Below are 24,007 nucleotides of genomic sequence, written 5' to 3' on the forward strand. Positions count from 1 at the left end.
TGTTGCTATAATCTATTCTACCACCATATGGTCGAGAATTCAAAGGCCCTTCCCAAGGGGCTCTGCAGGGCTCGGTATACTTCGGGCGGTCAGCATGTTGGATTATTCTGCCTCTCGCTGCCGCGTCGCGCAGTTCCGGGTCCTCTGAAGCTCCCCACGCCAATTAAGCCGACAGCACGCCTATCCTACCTGCGGTCGAGCACATGGCTTAATTCATTATCTCAGATCGCCATGATCATATCTCAACTACTCTGTGACTGAGTTTTGCACGTACCGCGGCCCTTCCTCCCAATCCCAGCCCACCGCGACTCAGCAATCATGGCAGCCACCCCCATTCTCGACCAATTTCTCAGCGGTCTTGCCGCCATAGTCCAAGATCGCGATGGCGCCAAGCTACAGGATTTTCTCCAGATCGAACCGCCGCTTTCAGATATCTACCAGCGAATGATTGAGGAGCTCCGTCAGTGCTATCCACCAGGATCTCAGAGTGAAACCGTTTTACAGCAACGTTGCGAGGGTTTGGTCCCCAAGACCGAGGGTGGCTCATCATGGTCGGCATTTCCCACATTCATGAGACTGTATTTTACGTTCATGCGGGACGTGAACGTGGAAAATCTCCTGGATACTTACAATCTGCTCAACGGCCTTTTGAAGTAGGCGCTGTCGATATTCCGGACGCATTGCGAATCGATCACTGACAAGTTCTTTCTTCTTTGAATCTAGTCAATGCGTGCTTGCCCTTGGAGACAGCCAAATGGGTGTTGTCGTCCTTCCTACCGTGCTCTACCTGTCGAAAGTGCTCGCAAAACTCGCTATGGGGCTGGACCGACGACCCGAGCTGATCGCCCACATACTACGTATGGAAGGTACAAACGATCAAGAAAGTATTGAGAAGGTCACACTGGTTGAAAAATCGGCAAATGTGGTTCGGGAAGCCTTCATTAAATGCTTGACCGATCGAAGCGGGACACCAGGTCCACATGGGAAGCCTGAGGGCAAGCGAAAGGGCATCTACCTCATGGCCAACTTGTGTTTGAAACTCCTTTTTCAGGTATAGATTCCTTGATCACGATTTTCCCATGCTATTCACCCCTCTCCTCAGCAATGACTTCTGCTAACTATGATCCAGTGCGGCAAGCTTCGCAATGCCGAACAGATGTTTTCCAGTATCACTGCCCAGTCCCCTCCACTGGCCCACTTCCCAACCTCGCAGCGTGTTACATACCTCTACTATCTTGGTCGCTACCTGTTCTCCAACAATCTTTTCTACCCCGCCCAAAATGCCTTCCAGGCCGCCTACGACCAATGTCATTGTCAAGCACTCAGTCAACGCAACCTGATTCTCACATACCTGATCGCATGCAATATTATCATGGGCCGGTTTCCGTCTCGCGCACTCCTGGAGCGCCCTGAAGCACAAGGGCTAGCCGAACAATTCAACCCCTTATGCCGCTTGATTGTTCGTGGAGACTACCTGGCCTTCCGCGAGCACCTCTCGCTCGATTCACCCACTTCTCATTGGTTTGCACGCAAAGGTATTCTGCTCACTCTGCGCAACCGATGTGAGATCCTAGTCTGGCGGTCATTTTGTCGCAAGGTCTTTATTCATGCGGGATATCTTGGGGACCCGCAAGCGCAGGCGCAGCGCGGTCCTCCCCCATTCCTCTATCTTCAGAAATTGTTAGTGGCCACTCGCTGGCTCCAGCAGAAACACAAAACGCCAGTGGCAAATGGAATTGGACATGCGAGCGAAAACTTCAGTGCCTATGGCTCTCAGACCGTTTTGACACAGGCGGACCCTGAATTCTCCGGGCTTACTGATTTCGACACCGTGGCAGCCCCGGATGCCGATCATGAAATCCTTGAGAAGTACGGAGATTATCTCGCACCCGATGGATTTTTTGACGAAGACGGCAACTGGCAAGATAATGTGTCCGGGAGTCTGATCGACGGTGACCCTGATGCAAATTATGACGAACGCTTACTCAATCCCTATCCCAATTCCGCCTATACGGAGCAAGCAAACCAACCGTCGCTGCTGATGCGTGAACTCGAGTCCATCCTCGCTTCTTTGCTGGCACAGGGCCTCATGCGTGGCTATCTCACCCACCGCAGTCCCCGGTTTGCTATTCCTGGGGCTCGTTTACGCGGGGCCCTCCCCACCGGGTTCCCCAATGTGTGGCAAACCATCTCCACACGCGAACAGGAAGATGCTCACGTTCCTGGATGGGTGAAACTCCCCGATCCGGCCGCACTGAGTGCCGGTCCATTGATGGGAGGTGGCCGTGTGGTCAATCTTTCCGGAGCGCGACCGGCAGGTGCTCCGTGATATCCATATCCTCCTCTCTGAGAAGATCATCGCTGCGATTCTCAATGCAAAATACCTCGATCCCATGTACAATTTAATACGCATACAATGTATTATGCATTCGTCGATATAAAATGATCTATCGTCTAGGGTCTAAATGTTTCCAGACGCCAAACTCCTAAAAGAAGAAGAGAATCTCCCACCCCATTCTTCTCCCTTTACAGCCTTGCTCGTACAGTTTCAGGTCGCCACATCTCATTCAACAGCCGGGTCGCATTGACCATCTCTGGTTTGAGTTGGTCGAGCGAAGAGACGCCCAGCATCTTCATGGTGATCTCCACCTCTTCGGCAAGCACTGTGTACCAGTCAGGTTTCCGACAACGTATTACTGTACAAACGCGTACAGCTGTATATGAAGGGATGAACTTACCGTCGGTGCATTTTTCAATGCCCTCCATGCCGTATGCAGCCATCGCATAGAAGTATGGTCTTCCGACCCCGACAGCTGTGGCCCCCAGGCACAGGGCCTTGAGGGCATCCGCTCCGTCTCGGAGTCCACCGTCCACATAGATCTCGAGCTTCTCCAGGGCTTCCGGGTAGTAATTGCGGATCTCCAAGAGGGTCATCAGGGCACTTGGAGCCGAGTGGATCTGTCGTCCGCCATGATTGCTCAGCAAGACGCCTTGGACGCCGTGCTCCACGGCAATTTTTACATCCTCGACCGTCTGGAGGCCCTTTAAGACAATGGGTCCGCTCCATTCCTGCTTGATCCAGGCCAGATCCTCCCAGCTGAGCCCGGGGTCCAGATATCCCGGCACTGGTCGCCCGCCAAAGGCCGGGCCGAATTCGTTTTCGGCGGCAAGCTCCCTCTCGCGCGCGCCTTGCTCCAACAGCTCCTGGGCCTGGAGGTAGCGGTCGGCGGTGCGTTTGCCCAGGATCGACGTATCCACGGTGATCCACAGGCTGTGATATCCGGCGGCCTTCACGCGTTGAATGAGGGACTTGGCCTTGGACCGATCGACGGGCATGTACAACTGGAAGGCCAGTCTGGACGGGCTTTGGTTACCCAGCAGGCGCTGCTCATCTCGGTGGGCGTCCATGATCTCCTCCAGCGGCTTGCTTGTGGCGGTGCTCACCACCATATGCAAGCCCTTGCGCGTCGACCCTCGGGCCAGCAGAGGCTCTGCGCCTGGGTGGGCATTTCCCAGGGTGCCCATGGCCGACACAAAGAAGGGGAACTGGCCTGGCTGCCCCAGTATGGCGCGGCGGGTGTCGATGGCGCTGACGCTTCTCATGATGCGTGGGCGGAAGTTGATGCGTGACCAATCGTCCAGATTGGCCTTGAGCGACAGGCCCGAGGCAGCACTGCTAGATACATAGACCCATGCTTTTTCCGGGAGGACCTCTTTGGCAGCGGCCGCGAAGTCGTCAGCGGTCACACAGAGGGCGAGCGGGTAGGGCGCTTTCTTTGCATTGGCCATGGTTGCAAGGAGTATGACGAATTGGTCGAGCAGCCTGCCGGTTGTCTGGAACATCGAGACCGCGAGAACAGCGAGGCTGCTGAATATAAGTCTCTCCACGGCCTCAAGGTTCCGTATACCGTAGGGTATAGTATACCCAGTGGCATTATGCTCCTCCAGCTCCGCTCCACCGCATCTCCGCCTTCTCTGCCTCAACCATCCCAGGAACCCGAGTCCCGACTGCTGCAGCGCTCGTGAAGTCGAGATGATCGGCTATCGCCCGTTCGGGCTTCCAGCCGATCGTCTGGCTGCTGTTCTGGGCGGCGCGAGGTGGCGGAGTCATTGGTGGAAAAACCCGGCCAGGCACGGCGTGACCGCGGAACTGTGCTCAACCGGGCGATCGGCCGACGTGGGCATTTTCTGGGGCCCCGCCTTCCTCGCCTTTGCTCTCTTCCTCCAAGTGGGCCTCGCAGCCCCCCCGCGTCTATTAAGGCGCGCTGGCCCTCGACACGGCCGAGAAATGAAGAACGATCGAGCCGGACCATCTGCACCGCCCGTGGCGCCACTCGGCATTCCGTCCAACCAGCGTGATCGGCAATTGAAGCGGTGTTTGAACTTGCGCCATGGGGTTTCGCGCCGTGGAAGATCGCCCCACTCCCCAGGCAGTGTACAATTGGCGGCTGTACACAGAGGCGCTGGTGATTGCGACAGGATCTTTGCTGTGCGTGCTTCTCCCAGGACCCTCCGGACTTCTCGCCGCTGACTCGGGCTAGGTTTGGCTACGACTCGGCCTTTGTCGGCACCACCATCTCGCGCGACAGCTTCGTCGCCGACTTTGGCATCACCGATTCGAACAGCAGCGCCATTTCCAGTAATATTACCTCCGTCTTTCAGGCCGGTGCTTTCTTTGGCGCCATCTTTTGTTTTTTCTGTAAGTCAGTCCATCAATTTCCAGCATGACCTACTTCTAGTATTAGTACAGTACTACGAGTAGCGTGATCGATATTGGATGATCCGCTAACAACGGAGATAGTTACGGAACGCCTCGGTCGTAAATGGACTCTCCAGATCAATGTAGCCATTTTCCTCATCGGAGCGGTGCTCATGACCGCGGCCACCCATCAGCTCAGCTTGATCTGTACGTGACCCCCTTCGATCAACGGATCCCCACCCCTGCCAATTCATGTAGAGACTGACCTCCCGCTGTTCAGATGCTGGTCGTGTGCTGACCGGCATTGGCTGCGGTGCAATCACCGCCGCAGTGCCCAGCTACATCGCTGAGCTGTCGATCCCTTCCATTCGGGGTATTTTGACAGGCTTCTTTGAATGCGCCTATCAGATTGGCTCGCTCATCGGTTTCTGGATCAACTACGGTATCACGGAGAACATGTCAGCCACGACCTCCACCAGTTGGAGGATCCCCATGGCGGTGCAGTTGATTCCAGGTGGCCTCTTGCTGGCCGGAGGCTTCTTCCTCCACGAGTCCCCCCTCTGGCTGATGCGAAAAGAGCGCACCGCCGAGGCTTATCGGGCACTGGAGACGCTGCGCCGGCTGCCAATCGAGCATGAATATCTGCAGCAGGAGATACAGCTCATTCAAAATCGACTGAACGAAGAGGCGAGCGTGGCTGCCAAATATGGATCGGGCTCGTGGGCCTTCTTCCGCGGGGCGATGGATGAGTTCTCGCGTCCAGGTATGCGCAACCGCGTTTTTCTTGTTTTCTGCGCGTTTGCTTTGCAGAACTTTGCGGGTGCTGCAGGTAAGCCTTATACTAGTCTTCATCGAAATCTCTTCTGGAATATTGTTCTAATCCCCGTGAAGCAATCAACTACTACTCGCCCACGCTTTTCTCGTCAATTGGGATCGAGGATACTTCACTGTACACGGGTATATATGGGTTGGTGAAGGCGGTTGCATCACTGATTTTCTACATTGCCTTCATTGACTCTATTGGACGCCGTCGCCCAGTCATAGTGTCGTCGCTGGCCTGCTCTTTCTGTTTGTGGTATATCGGCGCCTACGTGAAAGTGGCCAACCCCGCGGCCGTCATCAAGTCTGGGGATGCTCTGTCGGATTCGACGACCCGAGGGGGACAAGCAGCGACGGCGATGATCATGATCTATGCGGTTTTCTGGTCCTTCGGCCTCAACGGAATCCCATGGATTGTGTCGGCCGAGATCTTCCCCGGGGCTCTACGAAACTTCTCCGGCACATGGGCTGCCTTGGTCCAGTGGCTTACGCAGTTCATCCTCAGCAAATGTCTGCCGTATATTTTCAACTCCTTGGGATATGGCACGTGGTTCTTCTTTGCCAGTATCCTCATTGTCGCCACTCTGTGGTCCTATTTCCTGCTTCCAGAGACCAAGGGACTGACCATTGACCAAATGGATATGATTTTGTGCGTTTCCCCGATCGTCTGGATTCTTCATTCTCTAACAAGATAAGCAGTGGCTACAATCAAACCGGGCACCGTGGAATACCTCACACCCGTCTAACCAAGGCCCAATTACAAGCGGCGGTGACCGGTGCCGCGGGCAAGCAAGGCCAAACGGAACATTTCGAGGAGGTGTGAACGGAACGTGTCACTCTTCTGTAAGCACCGATGTCGATGACCAACATCTTCCATTCAATGTTCGACGGACGAGACTGTATATATACGACCATGAAAAGTGGAACTCGACGAATGTCCCTACTGTTAATATTTCAAATAATATCGGGATTGTGCAATTACATTCAAAAAAGCGCAAAAGGACTCTGCAGAATATGGAAGCTAATGTATCATAGTCGCATTCCACAATACACTAGTGTAACGGCAGAATCCCGTATTGTTCATTCAGCCTCCAATGTTGCATTTAGAACAGCATAAAAGAAATACACGTTCGCATCACTCGTGTACCGTTTCATCGATAGCCGCATAATATGACCAGACTGTGTGCCTTCGGGGAAATCCAGGAATGTCCAAGATCGTCGGGCCATACCAAACCAGACATGGACTATCATGATTCATCTTATCGTGTAGAATTTGATGTGGATTAGAACCTAGAACCTACACACATCACTATCAGAGTGCACCCCTTAGGCAACAAAGCAACAAATAGCCACTCACATCATTATCATATTCTCTGCCCTCATGGGCTTTGCGGTAGGTTTATCAAGACGCGTCGATGCAGAGGAGGTGGGGGTAGCCTCTGATGAAGAGGTTGACCGTTTCATCGGCATCGTCATGGAGGAGGTAGGGGTAGTCTCCGATAAAGAGGTTGACCGTTTCATCGGCATCGTCATGGAGGACGTGGGCATGGACATAGATGAGGTAGCTTGCTGCTCCATGTCCTAGTTATGAATCAGTACAAATACAAGGGAATTTTGAGCAACTTGTTGTAAGTGATAGTTTACCTGGTGGTGCTATGGATCCGGTCAGCCGCGCCATAGTATTAGTTTTAATCCAAGGCTCACCTGTTGAACTCCGCCATGAGGCAAGGATAGCGCGACGGTTGCAAAGAGCGCAGAGATGACCTCGAACCGCATTTTGAGATAGAGGTCGATTTCAGAGTATCAGGTAGAGGCAAATTGAGATAGTCGTTGTAGGTAGTCGTTCGTCGGATGTCTAAGCTGTGGATGGAAAATTGAACAGGAGCGATAAACCATCCTTTAAATATCCATCTGATGCTCATCTATCCCAGTTCATAATGGCATCATGGCTTGCACACGTACGTGTCAGTTCAAACGTTGTGAAGGAGGGCTCCCTAGTACAGGCACCAATGATGATTGTTCTCTGCCTCCTGAACTCGGAAAATAACCTCATCAAGGTGCGTGGAACCAGTCCGGAAAATTCTTTGTTGCCTTTTTGGTTTACAATGATGTCAATGGAATGTGGGATGTGTGTCACTTCATACCCAATGACATACATGTTCCACTCGCGTCCATGCCCCTTGATTCGCATGGCTAGGGATCGATCGCAAGCACGACTAGTGACTTTCTGGAAATCACATCATTGTATGAGACGGAGCACTTCGCAATACCGTATCAGCTTGAATGTATATCTATATTCTCTGTTCACAAGTGTTTGGACCAAGATATGTGAAGGTTTGGATGAGTGTAGCAGTACAGTGTATACAGACATACTCTATCCGGTTGTCAGCGTTGCTGCTCCGCGTGGTAGCGCCTCCAACTCATGAGCATGAAGCAGATAGACACGATAAGGCCTATTCCAGCTAGACCTATTCCCATATAGAGTGCACCGCGGTACCCACGCAGCACATTGCGGCCTGCGTCATTGACATGTGTTTCCACTGTGCCTGCAAATCCGAGGCTGAGGGAGATGGAATAGTTTGACTGTCGTAACCACGAGTGAGGCAGCCAACCCTTGATGATGGCGATGCATAGTGTTGCTGAGGATCAGAGTCCCGGATGGGAAAGACGTATCCCTATGAACACCTGGGTTAGCGCATGATGAGATATATTAGATACCACCTGAGCATACATACATTCCCCAGGAGGTGATCAGGCTGACGACAAAGGCCTGAGCCCAATATGTCTGGTCCATGGGAACAGTGGCAAATATTGATAAACCGGCAGTGAAAAAAAAAACCATAGCACAGAACATGATGACGCTCGGTGGGAGGCAGCCCAGCAGAAACCCGGTGACGATGGCTGCGACAGCTCCCGAGGCGACCGCGCCAGTCTACTTGGCTGTGGCGAGAAGGAGAGAGTCTCCCTTGATCACCTCCATAAACTGATAGAAATAGTAGATAATGATTCCAAAGCTCGACCACCCAGCCGCAATACACCCAAGAACCCACGCTAGATCACCAGTGAAAACCGATTTCGGTAGCGGACACGTCGCTCTGCGCTCCACGAATACGAACATACCGAGGACGAGTAACCCGACCGTCAGAAGGACGTAGGTATATGGTTTCTGCTAGCCTACCAGTGCAGCTTGGTTCCAGGTGAAATTGATCAGGATCAGTCCGGTCACACCGGTGGAGGCCCCAAGCAGGTCCAATCGTTGCCAGAAACCAAGGGCATCGTCAATCTTGGGCTGCGGAGAAGTCGGAATGACGAGATATCCCAGAATGGCCAGCGCCGCGCATGCAATGGCCATTATCCAATAGCCCCATGGCCACCAGACCAATTCAGCGAAAATAGAAGAGAATACCCCGCCAACGATGAAACCCCGGGAGCCGTGGCACCAAACAAGCTAAAGACCATTTTTCTTGCGCAGGCCGGGAGGATACGTCCGGCCCAAAATAACGATGCCATTGGGGAGGGGGGGTTGCCGGCCCGATGCCCTGGAGAGCCCGACAGCAGTCAAAAAATATCTGGTTGGACCAAACACTCAACCCGCCTAACAAAGACCAGAGGCTGAACCAGCTGAATCCAATGACAAACAAGCGTCGATGGCCATAGACGTCTCCGAGCCGCCCTGCCACCAGAATGAATGTCCCCACGCTCAGACTGCATGCTGCGGCAAACCAGCTCAGTGCAGTAGGGTTGGTGGTGTTGAAGCTGCGGCCGATGATATGAACGGGAGCGATGGACATACACAGGCCGGCTTGGGTCATGAACTGGGCTATACATACAACACTCACGAAAAGTACCTCCTTGGGGAGCAATTCGGGCGGTGCGATTTGCGACTGCGAGATTTCCAAGCGTAGTAGCGCTTCCGGCTCACTGGCACGTCTCATGGGTGGCTTCTGTAGATCAACCGAATGATCGGCATTGGGATTGCCCGTCGACGGCCTCTGGGGAATGCCCTGCTCCATACCCTAGGCTGGTGCTTCTCAATCAGATGACATAGGATATGTCTCAGTCGAAAAACGTATTCCCTGAGGAACGTTGTGTCGTCGAAATATAAACGGGGGAGGGATTTATCTGATCCGACTGGTGGAGCCGTCGCCAACTCCCGTCGGACGCCGAGCCGTCGGAAGCGACGATTCGTGAATTTGGACCTCAACGCGGAATCTGTTTTGGATATGGAATAATTTGAAGGAACAAGGTCTGTTCGCTGTCTACATCGCGATCACTCTTACTACTATCGGGAAATATGGCTCCTCTGCTCATCTTGGACAGCACGCCAGTAATATCTGCAGGTACGCCGTCCACGGCGCATAAATAGTAAATCAGGCGGAATAGAGTATCGCATTTAGCCGGGCAGGCCCCACGTCATCCCAAGTGAAAAAGCTTGCTTTCTCCCCCAGAATAACCCGATGACAAGTCTGGACCTCGACTACTCATTACTTCAAGTGGGTGTCAAGGGTCCCATCGGATAGCACTAGAAATCAATTCACTTATCGAGGAGACTACTCATATAGTGGTAAATGGGAATCACTAGCCGCACCTCGATGCGCGGACTAGTACATCTGCAGGCCGGCGCGAGGGGGTACCCTTAGCTAAGCACCATCACATGCCGCGTCTTTTTTTCCAGCTACGAACCTCGAACTTCGACCTTCCAAGCTTCCTCGACTTTGCGGCTTCACCGCTGCGTGCCTGGCATGCACTTCTGGCGTATCTGACCTTCTGGCTATTTGCCTACGATTACCTTACCTTTTCAAGATGGGCGAGGCAGCCTTTCCCAAGCTTTCTCCTCTCTGCCTCACTCCACCCCCACCTCTTTCCCATTCATCGACCGCGGAATCCCCACCCATTGTCTTCATTGCTAGGTATGTTGTGGATGAGCTGAATGGTGCATCGGCGAAACTAACAGGTGCAGACATGGAGCACGCCTCGATGCCGCCGACAAGGACTGGCACTTGACCTCCCCAACCCCCTACGACCCTCCGCTGTCCTATGGCGGCTGGCTGCAGTCTCGCGCTCTCGGAGTGCGCATAGCTAGTCTGTTACAGGCTTCTGAGTACACAGGAACCGGCCCAGAAAACCAAAACGGCCGGTCGCCCGAATCGGACCCTCCAACGCAGCTTCAGGCAGACTCGGACCTTTTCGACCGGTACAACGTGGTCATTCATACCTCCCCTTATCTCCGATGTCTTCAGACCTCCGTCGCAATCAGCGCGGGCATCAACCAGTTTCGTTCGGGCGCGGAAACGCCAGACGATCTGAGCGCTGCGCCTCTCCCCATGATCGAAACCACTGCTTCGGATCCCCGGACTCTTCTCCGCGTCGACGCGTTTTTAGGCGAATGGCTGTCACCCGACTATTTTGACCAGATTACACCACCTCCGGCCGCGGATCGAATGGTTGCCTTGGCCAAGGCTGAGCTGCTCCGTCGCGGCGAGATCATTTTCACACCCCGCGAAGGTACCAGGGCCCTGTCGGGTCACTTCCCAGGCGGCTGGGGTAGCCAGTCCCACCCCACAACCCCCAACGAGGAGGACGAGGAGGAGAACCGCCGCCTGCAGTCGCAAGGGTCTGCAGCCGCTGCGGGGCAATCTGCACCACGGCAACGATCGAACAGCGAATCTCTTCAGCGCCCTACCCAACCGAACGGTGGCCCCAAACGTCCGGGTCGATTGTATACCGACCTCCCGTCGATCGCGGACTCTGCCTATGTACCTCCGACACCCAGCTATGCCATTTCGACCTCGGATCCCATTCCAGCGGGTTACGTGGCTCATGCGCGGGACGCTTGTACAAAGATCGATTACATGTGGGATAGTCTCCGGGCGCCATACTGGGGCACAGGTGGCGAGTATGGCGAAGAATGGAGCAGCATGCACGAGCGAGTTCATGGCGGGTTCCGGAAGATGGTGGACTGGTACCGCCAGCCGAAAAACTCCCCCGTGGATCTGTCCAGGGCCATGTCTCATGGCTTCGCCCGCAAAAACAGCAATGCTCAGACCGTCGTCATTATCATCACCCACGGAGCTGACTGCAATGCCTTGATTAGCTCGCTCGCTGGCCATCCAGTGCTACTCGACATCAACACGGCGTCGCTGACCATGGCTGTTCGACAAGACCGGCTCAAAAGCACCACGCCCAATTCGGAGGGCAAGGCCCCACCTGGTCGTCACGAGGATCGGCCTGTGGCCCAGGAGTATGCACTGCAGCTGGTGGCGTCGACTGATCATCTACGCGCGGGGGTGAACCCCTCCAAGCTCACTTCCCTCTCGTCTCCCTCGGCCCCCCTGCGCGGGCTGCGGCTGCGGTCCCCACCTATCGCAATCGCCTCGGCTCTCGCCCGTCAATGGTTCAAGGCACTTTTGCGATGCGCCCGAAGCCAATCGTGACTGCAACTGGCGCTGCGTCTTCGCCGGGACTTGCAGCGAATGTCCCAGGGCCAGGAACTAGTCCTCGCACCTGGTCAATGACCCCGCGTTCATCAACTCTTCCCCGGGGTCCATCTGGTCTCTGGGGCTCGGCCTCGCCATCCATCAACAAAGGCGACGATGCGGACGACCTGGTGCCAAACTTTGGTGACCCTCGGCCCTCTAGCCACAACTCGACCTCAAAGGAAGAGCCTGCTGAGACCAGTGCTAGCAAACCGACCTGGACAAAACAGTTGCCCAAACGGACAAGTTCCCAGCGTGGCCTTTGGGGCAGCGCACCCTCACTGGAGGACCGCGAGGCATCTGCGAGACGCCGTTGGACAGTGACGGAACAGAAGCTGTGACAAGGCTCGTTCTTTTATTGTATTTTCTTTTCATGATTGTACATCCCTTTCCATTTGTTTAGGATACCTCACTGCATGGCGCCGGGCGTTCTATCAAGCATCTTTGTTTCTAGTATCGTTGGACTCATCTCAAATTCAACACCACTTTTCTCAGGCACATTTTACAAGCCTCAGGCATAAAGGCACCAAGGCCACCAGGCACCAGTGGTGGTTCCCCAGATTCACCGCGGGGCCCGTCTTCCCCTCGTAAACAGCCCACCTTCTCTCTTTCACCTCTCCTCCGTCTGCTCCACCCATTGCTCATAGGTTGTAAGCCCCTTGTCGATCATTCCATGTCAATCCTCGAATCCGACGGTCTCTCCGTCACATATGCCTCGGATCATAATGGCGCCCCGGATCTGCGGCTGATCCACTACAATGATGTGTATCACGTCGAGTATGAATGGTCCAACTCTCGTCGGCTTCCTCAGGGACCAAAACAACTTAAAGGCAATGGGCTAATACATTGTGTCCAGACCTGGATCTGCCGAGCCCATCGGGGGCGTACCCCGGTTCCAATCCCTTATGAACTATTACCGCACCGATCCGAGGTTTGCCGGGCAGCCTGACGCCCTCACCTTCTTCTCTGGCGATGCCTTCAACCCCAGTCTCGAAAGTACAGTCACCAAAGGAAGGCACATGGTGCCATTTCTCAACAAGGTGGGAACCGACGTGGCATGTGTTGGGGTAAGTACGAGTTGGATGTTAGTCTAAGAGTATCTGCTGATCTGGTCAGAATCATGATCTCGACTTTGGCGTGGCGCAGTTTCGACATCTGGCCGGCCAATGTCACTTTCCGTGGCTATTGGCCAATGTCCTAGACCCCGCGCTTGGAGAGGACGTGCCCATCGCCAATTGTGGGAAAACCTGCATGCTGACCTCATCGAACGGGATTAAGGTCGGCGTGATCGGGCTTGGGGAGAGAGAATGGTAAGCCACTGTGATAAGATTCCCCTCCGTCAAAAACCACGCTTATACTGACTCGGCCTCAGGCTTGGAACGATCAATTCCCTTCCACCTGATTTGATCTACAAATCCGCATCTGAAACTGCCAAGCAATTGGCACCACGACTGCGAGAGCAAGGAGCGGAGCTGGTGATCGTTGTCTCACATCAACGTGAACCCAATGACAACAAATTGGCACAGAATCTCCCTCCTGGGCTAGTCGATATCATTTTGGGTGGGCATGATCATTATTACGCCCATGCCGTTGTAAATGGCACCCATGTACTACGGTCAGGCACCGACTTCAAGCAACTCAGCTACATTGAAGGCTTTCGCAAAGCTGGCGGAACGTCAGGATGGGACTTTAATATCACACGAAGAGACGTTGTGCGTTCGATACCAGAAGACCCCGAAACAGTCCGGCTCGTAGAGCGGCTCACCTCGAGCCTCAAAGCGAAGTTGGAAAAGCCGGTGGGCTACACTGTGACACCTCTGGACGGTCGGTTTTCAACGGTACGCCAAAGAGAATCCAATTTGGGCAACTTTGTTTGTGATTTGATGCGGTTCTATTATGCTGCCGACTGTGCCATGATGGCGGGAGGGACCATTCGTGGCGACCAGATCTATCCTCCGGGTGTTCTTCGATTGAAAGACCTGCTTAATTGCTTTCCTTTCGAGGACCCTGTCGTTCTGCTGCGGGTGCGGGGCCAGGCACTACTTGAGGCGCTCGAGAATGGAGTCAGTCAGCTGCCTGCTCTGGAAGGCCGCTTCACTCAGGTGTCAAACATCTCGTTTGGATACAAGCTGGATGCCCCGGGGGATCCCGTATCACCTTTGCTCGCGTCGGTGGCAACCCCATTGATCTTCAGAAGCAATACGTTGTAGCGACACGCGGATATATGGGCCGTGGTAAAGACGGGTTCTCTTCCCTATTGGTCAAATCCGAGGGGGGTGAGGTAGAGGAGCTCGTGTGTGAAGAGAATGGTGTTTTGATCAGCACAATCTTGCGACAATATTTTATGAGCCTCAAGGTTCTCGGCAAGTGGCAGAGATGGAGCGCTAGTCTTCATCGACACTGGGGTTCGGTGCATCGCAATCTGCATGGCGAGGGCTGGTTAAAACCGCCCTCCGCCGGTGCATCTCCTGTCTCCGAGAAGGCGCCCGCCCATCGCCTGATGTCGCGGCCACCTCTTCAGCGAACAGCTCGGCTTTCTTACTACTACGGGCGCTTTCCCGAAGAGGCAGAAGAGGCTACTGTCACTACTTCGGTGTCCATCAAAGGCAATGACAATGGGACAAATAGCGATGAGATGGACTCTGATTCGGATGATGATCCCGACATTCTAACCTCTCCTCAGCCACGAACCAACTATGTCACTCAGCCTGCCCGGTCTTCGGCCGATGAGGATCATCGTTTGTGTCTGGCTCGATGTGTGGTGCGCAAATGGATGCGACACGCTGGTCTACAGCCAAATAATCTCAGCACCATGGACGGGGAGGGTGAGTTCACGCCTTCATGGACTTCTGGCATCTCTCCCCGACTAGAGGGCCGCATTGTAGTAGAGTAATCATGACATCTGGCGATCCCTTCTTGATTCTTTCATGTCTTGTCATCTTCCTTGTACTTACTTTCGGTTTGAACTGGTTATCATTGCATCCGCACTGCGCCGGCGTTCGTGAGCTCACGACGAGCTGACTCGCATTCCAAAGACTGGTGATTTCAGGGAGAACACATTGCATAGACAGGTCAGTACTCTAAGTGGGAATATCATTTTTCGGATTATTTTCTTTTAGTCTCGTAATCGTCCAAACGCTCTAGCTCATATAAATATGTTTCATACTATCACATGTCGTTCTCTATCGAACAATTTTATGCTGCTGCCTCTACTGCACCCCAACCACCGCCACCGGCAGTCATGATGAGGATTCTGTCATGTGTCTTCATGGAGACCGTGTTCTTGCCACCAATATTGATGCGACGCTCCTGGCCGGTCTCAGCATCCTTGGTGATCCACTGGTTCAGACCAGTCTGTGCATCCCCGCCACCTTCCAGGCCATAAGGCCGATGCACACGCCGCTCGGAAAGGATCGAGCATTGGATCGGTGCAAGGAACTCGATGTCTCGGATCACACCCTCGCCTCCAGGATTCTTGCCTTGGCCACCAGATCCCTCGCGCAGAGTGAATTGACGGAGCAATGTTGGATAGCGCTTCTCAAGGATCTCAGGGTCGGTGATACGGGTGTTGGTCATATGAACATGAATGCCAGATTCACCTTTCCAGGTTGGCCCGGCACCACTGCCGCCAGCAATGGTCTCGTAGTACCCGAAGCCAGACTTGATCACAGCCCCAGTGTCGGGATCAACTTTGGGATCAGTGCCGAAGGTCAGATTGTTGCAGCAGCCTTGAGAGGCCGCGCAAGCTTGGAAGGCCTTGAAGACAACATCTGTGATGCGTTGTGAGGTGACCACATTGCCACCGACCACGGCAGCCGTCTTGGTGGGGGACAGAATGCTGGGAGAGGGGACCTGAATATCGATAGGAGCCAGGCAGCCTTGGTTCAACGGAACATCGGCGTTGATCATACAGCGCAAGCAGTAAATAATAGCCGAGTGTGTGATCGCGATGGGCGCATTCCAACTGCCATACACTTCTGGTCCGGTGCCCGCAAAGTCGAAGACTGCTGAGCCATCGTTTCCATCGATGGTAACCTTCAGGCGAATAGGGGTACCGTCGTCCATGTAGTCAACTGCCTCTAAGGGTTGACCACCGAACTTTTGACATAGTCCCTTGAGGAGATTGCGCACAGCGGTTTCAGCGGTCGCTTGGATGGCGTACATATATTTCTGAACAGTCTCTACTCCATACTCGGTAAAGAGTGTTTGGATCAGACTTATACCGCGAGTGTTGGCCGCAATCTGAGCCTTGAGATCGGACAGATTGTCACTGATGCAGCGCGCGCCGGAACAACCGGGGTACTGGGCCGGTTTGGTGACCAGCAATTCAATGAGACGCGCCTCGTCCAAGATACCATTACTGACAATCTTGTCACCTTCAATGGCAGCACCCTCTTGCCACAGCTCAGTAGACTTGGGCGGCATCGATCCTGGGAGAATTCCACCAATATCGGCGTGGTGACCACGCGAGGCAACATAGAACATGATTTCGGTTCCCCCCGGTCGGTCAAAGACAGGGGTAATGACCTATTCTAGACGTTAGCACTGATACCGTGATACCAGTGGTATCGCAGGTTGGCCCAATTGGAAATAGCGACTCACAGTGATGTCAGGAAGGTGAGTTCCGCCACAAGTAGGATGGTTGGCTACAAGCACATCGCCATCCTTCAGATTGCCCAGCCATTTTTCGTGCTGGTAGCGGACGGCAAACTGCATAGATCCCAGGTGGACCGGGACATGCGGAGCGTTTGCAACAAGTCCTCCGTCGGGAGAAAATAGGGCACAAGAGAAATCCAAGCGCTCCTTGATGTTAGTCGAAACAGACGTCTTCTGCAAAGTCCGGCCCATCTGCTCGGCAATAGACATGAATCGATGACCAAAGATACTGAGTCGGATGGGGTCAATCTCTGAGGAGACCTGGGTCTCAGAGACAGGGACAGCTAGTTTATCTTGTAGGTCAATGACAATACAGGTCTCAAGGAGGTTTGCCACTGCATTGGGAACAACGACAATTGTCTGGGTTTTGTCGATGATCACAGCAGGACCAGCCACTCGGGATCCCTTCTCTAGCTGATCAAGCAGGTAAACTGGCGTGTCCACGCGTTTCGAGTAGCCATCAAAATAGGCAGTTGTCGTGTTTGCCGGGGCCGTTTTCACATCGTGGATGGTAGTGTCCTTCAGTTGTACCAAGGGGCTTCGCTCCGTGCGGACTTTGGACGAAGCAATTGTGCGTACACGAATGTCGTCGACGAGGACCGGACGTTCAGAGTTGAAATTAAATTCGCGACGATGACGCTCACGGAATTCTGCCATGAAATCTGACGAGTTCTCAGGCCGCAGGATCATGAGACTGGTGTCGGAGCCTTCATACCGCATGTTCAGGTACTGTTCGTGGCGCACTTGGCTGGAAGGGAATCCTTGTGATTGCATCTCGCTGGTGGCAACAGAAGCCATGTTATCAAAGCGTTGAAGTAGGTCTGCGTGAGAAGACAGGTAGTCGGTGGACACTGGCTCTTGGGATTCTTTCACCACCTCGGCTAGGGCTAGGCCATACGCTGACAGGATCGAAGAATACTTGTGGACAATGATGCGAGAGATCCCCAGTGAGTCAGCCACAGAACAGGCATGCTGACCACCAGCACCACCAAAGCATGCCAGGTGGTGGGAAGCAGTCTCGAAGCCACGAGCTTCGGTAAGATTGCGGATCGGCCGGGCCATCGACTCGTCAGCGACCTTAAGAAACCCAAGCGCAACCTCCTCTGGGGTGTACTCTGGCTGGAAATGGTGACGACGCTCAACATTGATCTTGTGAGTCAAGTCGTGGAACTTCTGTGCTGTGATTTCGGTGTCGAGGGGTTGGTCTTCGTTGGGTCCAAAGATGTGAGGAAAGTACTCGGGAAGCAATCGACCCAAAAACAGGTTCGCGTCGGTCACGGTCAACGGACCACCTTTTCGGTAGCAAGCTGGGCCAGGATGGGCGCTGGCAGATTCGGGGCCAACATAGAAGAGACCATTGCGCCAGGTGAGAATCGAACCACCACCAGCAGCGACCGTGTTGATATCGAGTTGCGGGGATTGGATTAAGACTCCAGCCACCTTCGAGCCGAAGACATGCTCCAAATGGCCATCAAAACGTGACACATCTGTAGATGTGCCTCCCATATCAAAGCCGATGACTGGTGTCTTCTCAACGGGGTCCCAACTTGTAGCCGCAAAGCCAACAACACCAGCTGCGGGGCCAGACAGAATGGCCTTCAGGCCACTGAATTTGCGGAAGTCGACCAAACCGCCATCTGACTGCATGAATTCGAACCGGCAATCCTGTTCTTTTTCCAGTCCACCTTCAAAGCTCGATGAAATTGAGTCGATATATGTCTTGATGACGGGAGTCAGGTAGGCATCGGCAGCCGCCGACATGCCGCGAGGGACAATCTTGATCATCGGCTGGAGCTTGGACGACAGTGTGACCGAGAACCCCATTTGTTCAGCGATCTCTCCAATTTGGCGTTCGTGATCAGGGTAGGCGAATGAATGCACAAGTGCCACTGAGAGTGATTGGTAGCCTGCTTCCTTCAGGCGCTGCAGCTCCGATCGCACGTGGGCAAGGTCCAATTCTTGCACAACACGGAACTTCTCGCCGGTGATGCCCTCTACCACGCGAGCGCCCGAGAAACAATCGCTATCTGCTGCAGGGTGGCACGGAACCACTCGCTCGTTGACTTCCACGACTTCCTCTGGGAGCACTCCAGGGCGTGCCATGGTCAGGTCGAAGATAGCAGGGCGGGACTGGTCACCAATTTTGAGCAGATCACGGAAGCCCTTAGTGGTGAACAGGGCTGAACGCGCTCCTTTGCGCTCCAGCAAGGCATTGGTGGCCACTGTGGTGCCCATGCGAAGGCATCCAATACGGTCGAGCTTCAGTGGTCGCCCACGAGGATGAGGCTCACCGGTCGCGAGCTCGAGAATCTGGCGGATACCCTCGGTTGGGGCATCTTGATAATGTGCGGGGTCGACCGAGAGGAGCTTCAGGATAATATCTGAATGACCAGGCACAATAGCGTGGACATCGGTAAAGGTTCCCCCGCGGTCGATGGAGATGGTGATCTTCCCGGAGTCAGCCATCTTGGGAGGGTGCTGGGGAAGTGATATGAGGTATGGTGATGGATTATGGGACAAGCTCCAGGCGGGGCACGCCTTCTAATATACCAACCACCCTGGGACAGTCTCTCTAAGAAGTCCCCCGGATTTCACCATTGGCGTGTATGGTCATCGGGCCGACACGTGACCACATCGGGGGCGTCGGGCCGAGATCGACCGGCCGATGAGGAGAACGTTTGTCGTTGGGTGCGAGAGAGATTAGCTATCTATTGACGGGGGAAATAATTCAGTTTCGAGAAGCAACACTAATCTTTCGGGTAAGTGGAAATACTGTTCAACCAAAGGAAGATCAAATGGCAGAAAGGATTGAGGATGCGGTGCTTGATGCTCCTGCGGGGCGTGGAGGGGCAGTTTCGATTTGATAGATATGTCGGTTGCCTGAATTGCCTGAAGAAACATTTCAGATGTTTACATGATATGATTGGATGCATGGTCCAATTATGAGACAGTTACTGGGGTATATCATATTAGTATATTTGATATCCATGATTAAAAATGATTGATAGGTATACAGTTTTAAGTTGTTCTTATGATACATTTATCGCTTCAAGGTGTTTTCGATCCAGTCAGTATCCATGTCAATGTCGATCTGGTTCAACGCCCCCTCCCACAGTGCTGGATCATCATTGAGGTCGAACTGGAATGAGATATCCTGGAACGACGGAAGGTCGGAGGGTTGCCATTCTTCGGCTATTACTGAAGGTTGAAGCTCGGGTTCAGGCATGGCAGTCCCAGTAGCCTGTCCACTATTAGTAGTTGCGGGGGCATCCATTACAGCGCTTGAGCCAGGAACATCGTTTACCACGGGCTTGGGTCCTATGGCTGCTCGTAGTTCGAGGAGGAGAGAGTGGCGCGAGCCAAGATACGTATTCCCGCGATCAGCCATACTGCGCAAAAGGTTGAGCGCAGTTTCCATCGACCGAGCATTTGTTTCAAGGTGGGGGAATGCAGCATTCACCATCACGAGGAGTAGCGCGGCGGAGAAAATGTATTCACCGTCTAGATAACCATAGGTCGCTGTGAGATTACAATATTAGCTTCACAATGAGACCCGAGAGGAATTGAGGGAGCGAAGAGAACTCCAGCTCTACTAGTAGTCTTAAGTCACTAAACTCTGATCACTCACCAATAAGGTTTTGTTTTGCAGCCGCATCCATAATCATAGTAGTCGCACGAGCAGCCGTGATACAGCTATCGATCACCGCAACCGTATTGGGCGCCAGGCCTTCCTTCCAGTCTTCGGCAGACGAACCGAGAATTCCTGCGTCTAGCCTTCGCTGAATGACGTAAAACACCAGCGGGCGCGCAGTCATGTTTACGCACGAATAAAAGTGCAGGTTAATCGACACCGACTCTCGGTTGATATGAGTATCGAGAGTGGTGAAATCGATTCGGAGACGATCAGGTACCTGCCGCAACCAGCCAGAGAGGTCGTTTGTGATACTCTGTACTGACATGATAAGATTGGACCCGGATCGCGGTTTTTTTCGGTAGATCTCTGCCCATGTGTCAGTGCACGAACCAAGAAGAAACAATGAGGGGATTTTCGAATTTATCTACCTTCGCCTATCCGCCCCAAGATCCTGGAAAGTTGGGTATAGTGAGTCAAGACAGTTCCAGGCCAAGGGTCTGAAGTAGAGCCATCCTATGATACGGGTTAGTTGTCTTGTGCATGACAATTTCTTATGAATATGACTTGCCAGTGCAGCTGGCCAAGTGATGCCAATATCTTCATCGTGAATCGTAATTGGGTTGCCGGATTTGACTGATAATATCCTATACATCATGACAAGGAATGAGACAGAGCTCCACACGTCTTCGAGGAGGACTACCTACCGGTCCAAGCTATAAACCGACCACCAGGCCCGCCGGCGGCGATTGCGGTCCGTCGCGCTTATACCCGGATCGGATACTTCCTGGTGAAGTCCCAGCGAAATGGCCATGCGAAGAGCAAGTCCTATCTAGTGCAAATTAGCTGCCTTTTCTATCCTCAGGAGAGCGACGGGCAAATTTTCAACTCAACCTACGTAGAGAAAGGCGGCATCTCGCCGGTTGAGATTTTGCATGTAGTATGCAACATAGCAAAGGACCTCGACGAAGAAGATGGAGCCCTCCTCGTGAATGTCCGGAAGGAACCGCAAGGCGTGTTTGAAGTACTTGAAGCCCGGTGGCCCGTCATCGCCCGACCATTGGTTGACCGAATACATCAAGCCGAAGGCAATTACGAGCAACGCCTGACAATACACGAGGCATGTTTCCCGGTGCGAGAAATCCGGGGGCTGGTGGTATACGAAGTCCAGTCGTTCTTCAAATTCCCTCGGGTGGATCAAGGAAAAAATGGTACCAATGTATGCATACTGTACCCAGAAGAGGCGCTTCGCAAACTCGAAGGGTGGAAGCTGTGGCAGTGCGCCCGCCACGGGGCGCCTCAGCGATGAAGGGTCATCATAGAGAGGACGCACATCCCACGCGAGGTTCGACGAGTCCGGGTTGAGGCGTTTCGCCAGATGGGTGGTTGACGATGCGCCCACGAAGTCTAGTCTCTGTCAGAAAGGAGCCAGGGTACCCAAGATCGCAATCCGCAGAGCACATACGGTGTTCTCCCAATCGATTCAAAAACAAATTATCGGTCCCCTTATACCACCAGTCATCCCGCTCCAGGGGTACCTCGCTTTCGGGATATCGGCCCACGGTGGACGGCACACTGGATGGGGTCGGACGGTTGGACTCGTTCCCGATCTCGGGATCTCGGGGCGCATTGGAAAAATTCGGGACAATTGGACTATCGGAACTTGGACTGGCATTCGTAGCCGCGGATGGGGGACGGGGTGTCCGGGCTTGTGACTGTAATTGGCGAAAGTAACTGCAACGTGTGAGTATCCAGCATTCCTGACATTCCCGACGGTGGTAGTCATCGTGGTGGTGGTTGCAGTCGCATTACTGACCTCTCTGTAATGGAAACACGCTTCTCCGCCTCTGAATACACGCACATCTGGCCCACGTCCACACATGCCGCGCAAGGGAGCGGCGGATTGCCCGCGCAGCGAGTCTTGCGGCTGCGACATCGATTGCACCTGCATGGATCAGCGTCGATCTTGCATTCCCGATCAGAAAGGCACGTACGCTACCATCGACCGCTGGGCGTTGCGGTCCACGCGTCGTGCACCTTTTCCATGGACCATCGCAAGCACATGCTCAACGGCCAAGTAGTCGAGGTGAAGAGTGTGAGGTCAACCCGGCGGTAACTTCCCAGTTGGAGGTTGGGGAAAGGCGGGGCGGCTTATCGCTCCCCACGGGCTTATCTTCGGTCCGACGGGGTTCCATCCATCACTTGGAACGGTTCAAACCTTCCCCAGGGGTACCGGTACCTATCTAAAAGGGAAATTCGGATTCTGTCAATATGCAATAAGTTTCAACGAAGCATCTTCGTCGGCCAAGTCTGGCCTGGCTTAGTATCTTAATAGGTCTATGATATCGACCTCGGCATGGGTGAGCCATTCGTCCCATGCGGAACCCATGCCAGGTTTACGACGAAACAGGTACAATATTGTAGCGCGTAGCGATTGAATGTGTTGTCGGTATGATGCTTGTGTATCGCAAGTTTGTTGGGCACTGTGGTGTCGTGGTAGGATCAATTGTGAAGCCCCGAGCTCTCTGAAGACTAGGAACACTTACAGTCCGAATCATGCCTTGCGCAAAAACCACACCTGGTTTTTACAGAGCACGATTGACGTAGATTCGAAACGCTCCTACATAAAGCCATGTACTACAGTGTGTAATAGTGGTTCGGATGGCCCCGTGTTTAGGAATAACACTGTGTATACATCTAGATCGGTAAAGATGATATATATATATCTCGAGCGAAAGGCACTGAGATGGGTCGCGAGGGAGGAAAGTCACCTGATCGCATGGTATGATACCGCGCGTTTCGGTTCCCATCATCTGTGAAATTCAGTCTCCGAATTGAGATGGCTTTTTCTATATTACTTCCATCCCATGCCGTCACGGTCTGGTCAGACTCAGGCTTTTACCCTCACGAGCATAGACCCTGGTCCATCTCTTTTCGCGCCTTCATCCTGCTTACTCTCACACCCACGAGGCGGCTCTTCCCAGCCCTCCCCCAGCCCAATGGCTCGGCTTCATTCCACGCACAGTGGATCACATGTGGGCCACCATATTAAAATGCGCCCCCTGGGCACGGCCGATCGTTGCCCTCCGCCATTGTCGTCATCCTCCGGCAATTTTCGGCTCCTCAGCCCGCGGCTGTGGGTTTTAGCTTGGAGAGGCGTTGCAGCCTGCCGTTGAAGATACGGAAAGAACATCATGAACAAAGCAGTTGGCACAATGGAGGGAAGACGATCGGTTTGATCCGAGAACAAACCTCCCGGAGATGCGTTCCCCTGGAGAAAGGGATAGCACCAGGGCACCGCGAGGATTACATTGGACCTTCCGATGGGTCCCGCCAGCCTCTCAAGCCAATGTGCATACGCGTTGCATCGTGACCCGCCCATCTTCCTCATCGCCAACGAGTCATGACAGCGTCGGCTCGCTCGGGGCCTCGGAGTCCAACTCGCGCCCGCGGTACAGGGCCATCGGCGCTATTCTTGGGCCACGACTCAGCCTGTGGCAAAGGAGCTGGTCCTGGCGCAGGGGAACAACGGTGCAGAGCGTGTCTCGGACGCGGGCCCCGGTGGGGTCGCCAGAGTGCGGATGACGAACGACAGGCGCTGCCAGTGCCTCCACCCTCCCTGTGCATCGCCGCCTATGAAAATCTGAACCAAAAATATCTTTCCTGGCTATGCTGGTGCGGCCTGGCCCTACAGTGCTTCCAGAAAAGAATCCGCGTCCCTATTCT

The 24,007-nt window shown here is 53.7% G+C and overlaps 10 protein-coding genes across 10 annotated transcripts; 4 read left to right on the top strand and 6 right to left on the bottom strand.

Moving 5' to 3' along the window:
- Nucleotides 1-318: 318 nt before the first annotated feature.
- Nucleotides 319-2,329, top strand: N7532_012111 (uncharacterized protein; the record flags this gene model as incomplete). Its single annotated transcript, XM_056624602.1, has 3 exons — nt 319-653; nt 724-1,051; nt 1,130-2,329. The coding sequence occupies 3 exons, from the start codon at nt 319-321 to the stop codon at nt 2,327-2,329; spliced, it is 1,863 nt and encodes a 620-aa protein (XP_056469590.1).
- A 197-nt stretch (nt 2,330-2,526) lies between these two features.
- Nucleotides 2,527-3,789, bottom strand: N7532_012112 (uncharacterized protein; the record flags this gene model as incomplete). Its single annotated transcript, XM_056624603.1, has 2 exons — nt 2,527-2,663; nt 2,739-3,789. 2 exons carry the CDS (start codon nt 3,787-3,789, stop codon nt 2,527-2,529), a joined length of 1,188 nt encoding a protein of 395 aa, XP_056469591.1.
- Nucleotides 3,790-4,391: 602 nt separating this feature from the next.
- On the top strand, nt 4,392-6,341 carry N7532_012113 (sugar porter family MFS transporter; the record flags this gene model as incomplete). Its single annotated transcript, XM_056624604.1, has 6 exons — nt 4,392-4,489; nt 4,542-4,699; nt 4,802-4,906; nt 4,980-5,528; nt 5,591-6,167; nt 6,218-6,341. 6 exons carry the CDS (start codon nt 4,392-4,394, stop codon nt 6,339-6,341), a joined length of 1,611 nt encoding a protein of 536 aa, XP_056469592.1.
- Nucleotides 6,342-6,598: 257 nt separating this feature from the next.
- Nucleotides 6,599-7,294, bottom strand: N7532_012114 (uncharacterized protein; the record flags this gene model as incomplete). The annotated part of the gene is made up of 5 exons (XM_056624605.1): nt 6,599-6,762; nt 6,820-6,827; nt 6,876-7,099; nt 7,163-7,171; nt 7,223-7,294. 5 exons carry the CDS (start codon nt 7,292-7,294, stop codon nt 6,599-6,601), a joined length of 477 nt encoding a protein of 158 aa, XP_056469593.1.
- A 609-nt stretch (nt 7,295-7,903) lies between these two features.
- On the bottom strand, nt 7,904-8,312 carry N7532_012115 (uncharacterized protein; the record flags this gene model as incomplete). The annotated part of the gene is made up of 2 exons (XM_056624606.1): nt 7,904-8,078; nt 8,254-8,312. The coding sequence occupies 2 exons, from the start codon at nt 8,310-8,312 to the stop codon at nt 7,904-7,906; spliced, it is 234 nt and encodes a 77-aa protein (XP_056469594.1).
- Nucleotides 8,313-8,450: 138 nt separating this feature from the next.
- On the bottom strand, nt 8,451-8,870 carry N7532_012116 (uncharacterized protein; the record flags this gene model as incomplete). The annotated part of the gene is made up of 2 exons (XM_056624607.1): nt 8,451-8,501; nt 8,697-8,870. 2 exons carry the CDS (start codon nt 8,868-8,870, stop codon nt 8,451-8,453), a joined length of 225 nt encoding a protein of 74 aa, XP_056469595.1.
- A 1,451-nt stretch (nt 8,871-10,321) lies between these two features.
- N7532_012117 (uncharacterized protein) lies at nt 10,322-12,335 on the top strand (the record flags this gene model as incomplete). Its single annotated transcript, XM_056624608.1, is given in 3 exon segments — nt 10,322-10,428; nt 10,479-11,905; nt 11,920-12,335. 3 exon segments carry the CDS (start codon nt 10,322-10,324, stop codon nt 12,333-12,335), a joined length of 1,950 nt encoding a protein of 649 aa, XP_056469596.1.
- Nucleotides 12,336-12,667: 332 nt separating this feature from the next.
- Nucleotides 12,668-14,887, top strand: N7532_012118 (putative 5'-nucleotidase; the record flags this gene model as incomplete). The annotated part of the gene is made up of 5 exons (XM_056624609.1): nt 12,668-12,771; nt 12,851-13,061; nt 13,111-13,304; nt 13,367-14,144; nt 14,189-14,887. The coding sequence occupies 5 exons, from the start codon at nt 12,668-12,670 to the stop codon at nt 14,885-14,887; spliced, it is 1,986 nt and encodes a 661-aa protein (XP_056469597.1).
- A 302-nt stretch (nt 14,888-15,189) lies between these two features.
- Nucleotides 15,190-19,116, bottom strand: N7532_012119 (5-oxoprolinase; the record flags this gene model as incomplete). Its single annotated transcript, XM_056624610.1, has 2 exons — nt 15,190-16,521; nt 16,597-19,116. The coding sequence occupies 2 exons, from the start codon at nt 19,114-19,116 to the stop codon at nt 15,190-15,192; spliced, it is 3,852 nt and encodes a 1,283-aa protein (XP_056469598.1).
- Nucleotides 19,117-19,690: 574 nt separating this feature from the next.
- N7532_012120 (transcription factor domain-containing protein) lies at nt 19,691-22,334 on the bottom strand (the record flags this gene model as incomplete). Its single annotated transcript, XM_056624611.1, has 9 exons — nt 19,691-20,169; nt 20,279-20,650; nt 20,713-20,797; nt 20,853-20,928; nt 20,989-21,113; nt 21,180-21,688; nt 21,747-22,015; nt 22,098-22,226; nt 22,276-22,334. 9 exons carry the CDS (start codon nt 22,332-22,334, stop codon nt 19,691-19,693), a joined length of 2,103 nt encoding a protein of 700 aa, XP_056469599.1.
- Between the last annotated feature and the right edge of the window lie 1,673 nt (nt 22,335-24,007).

The sequence above is a fragment of the Penicillium argentinense genome (assembly GCF_028826775.1).
Source record: "Penicillium argentinense strain IBT 30761 chromosome Unknown utg000011l_segment0_segment0, whole genome shotgun sequence".
Lineage (NCBI taxonomy): Eukaryota > Fungi > Ascomycota > Eurotiomycetes > Eurotiales > Aspergillaceae > Penicillium > Penicillium argentinense.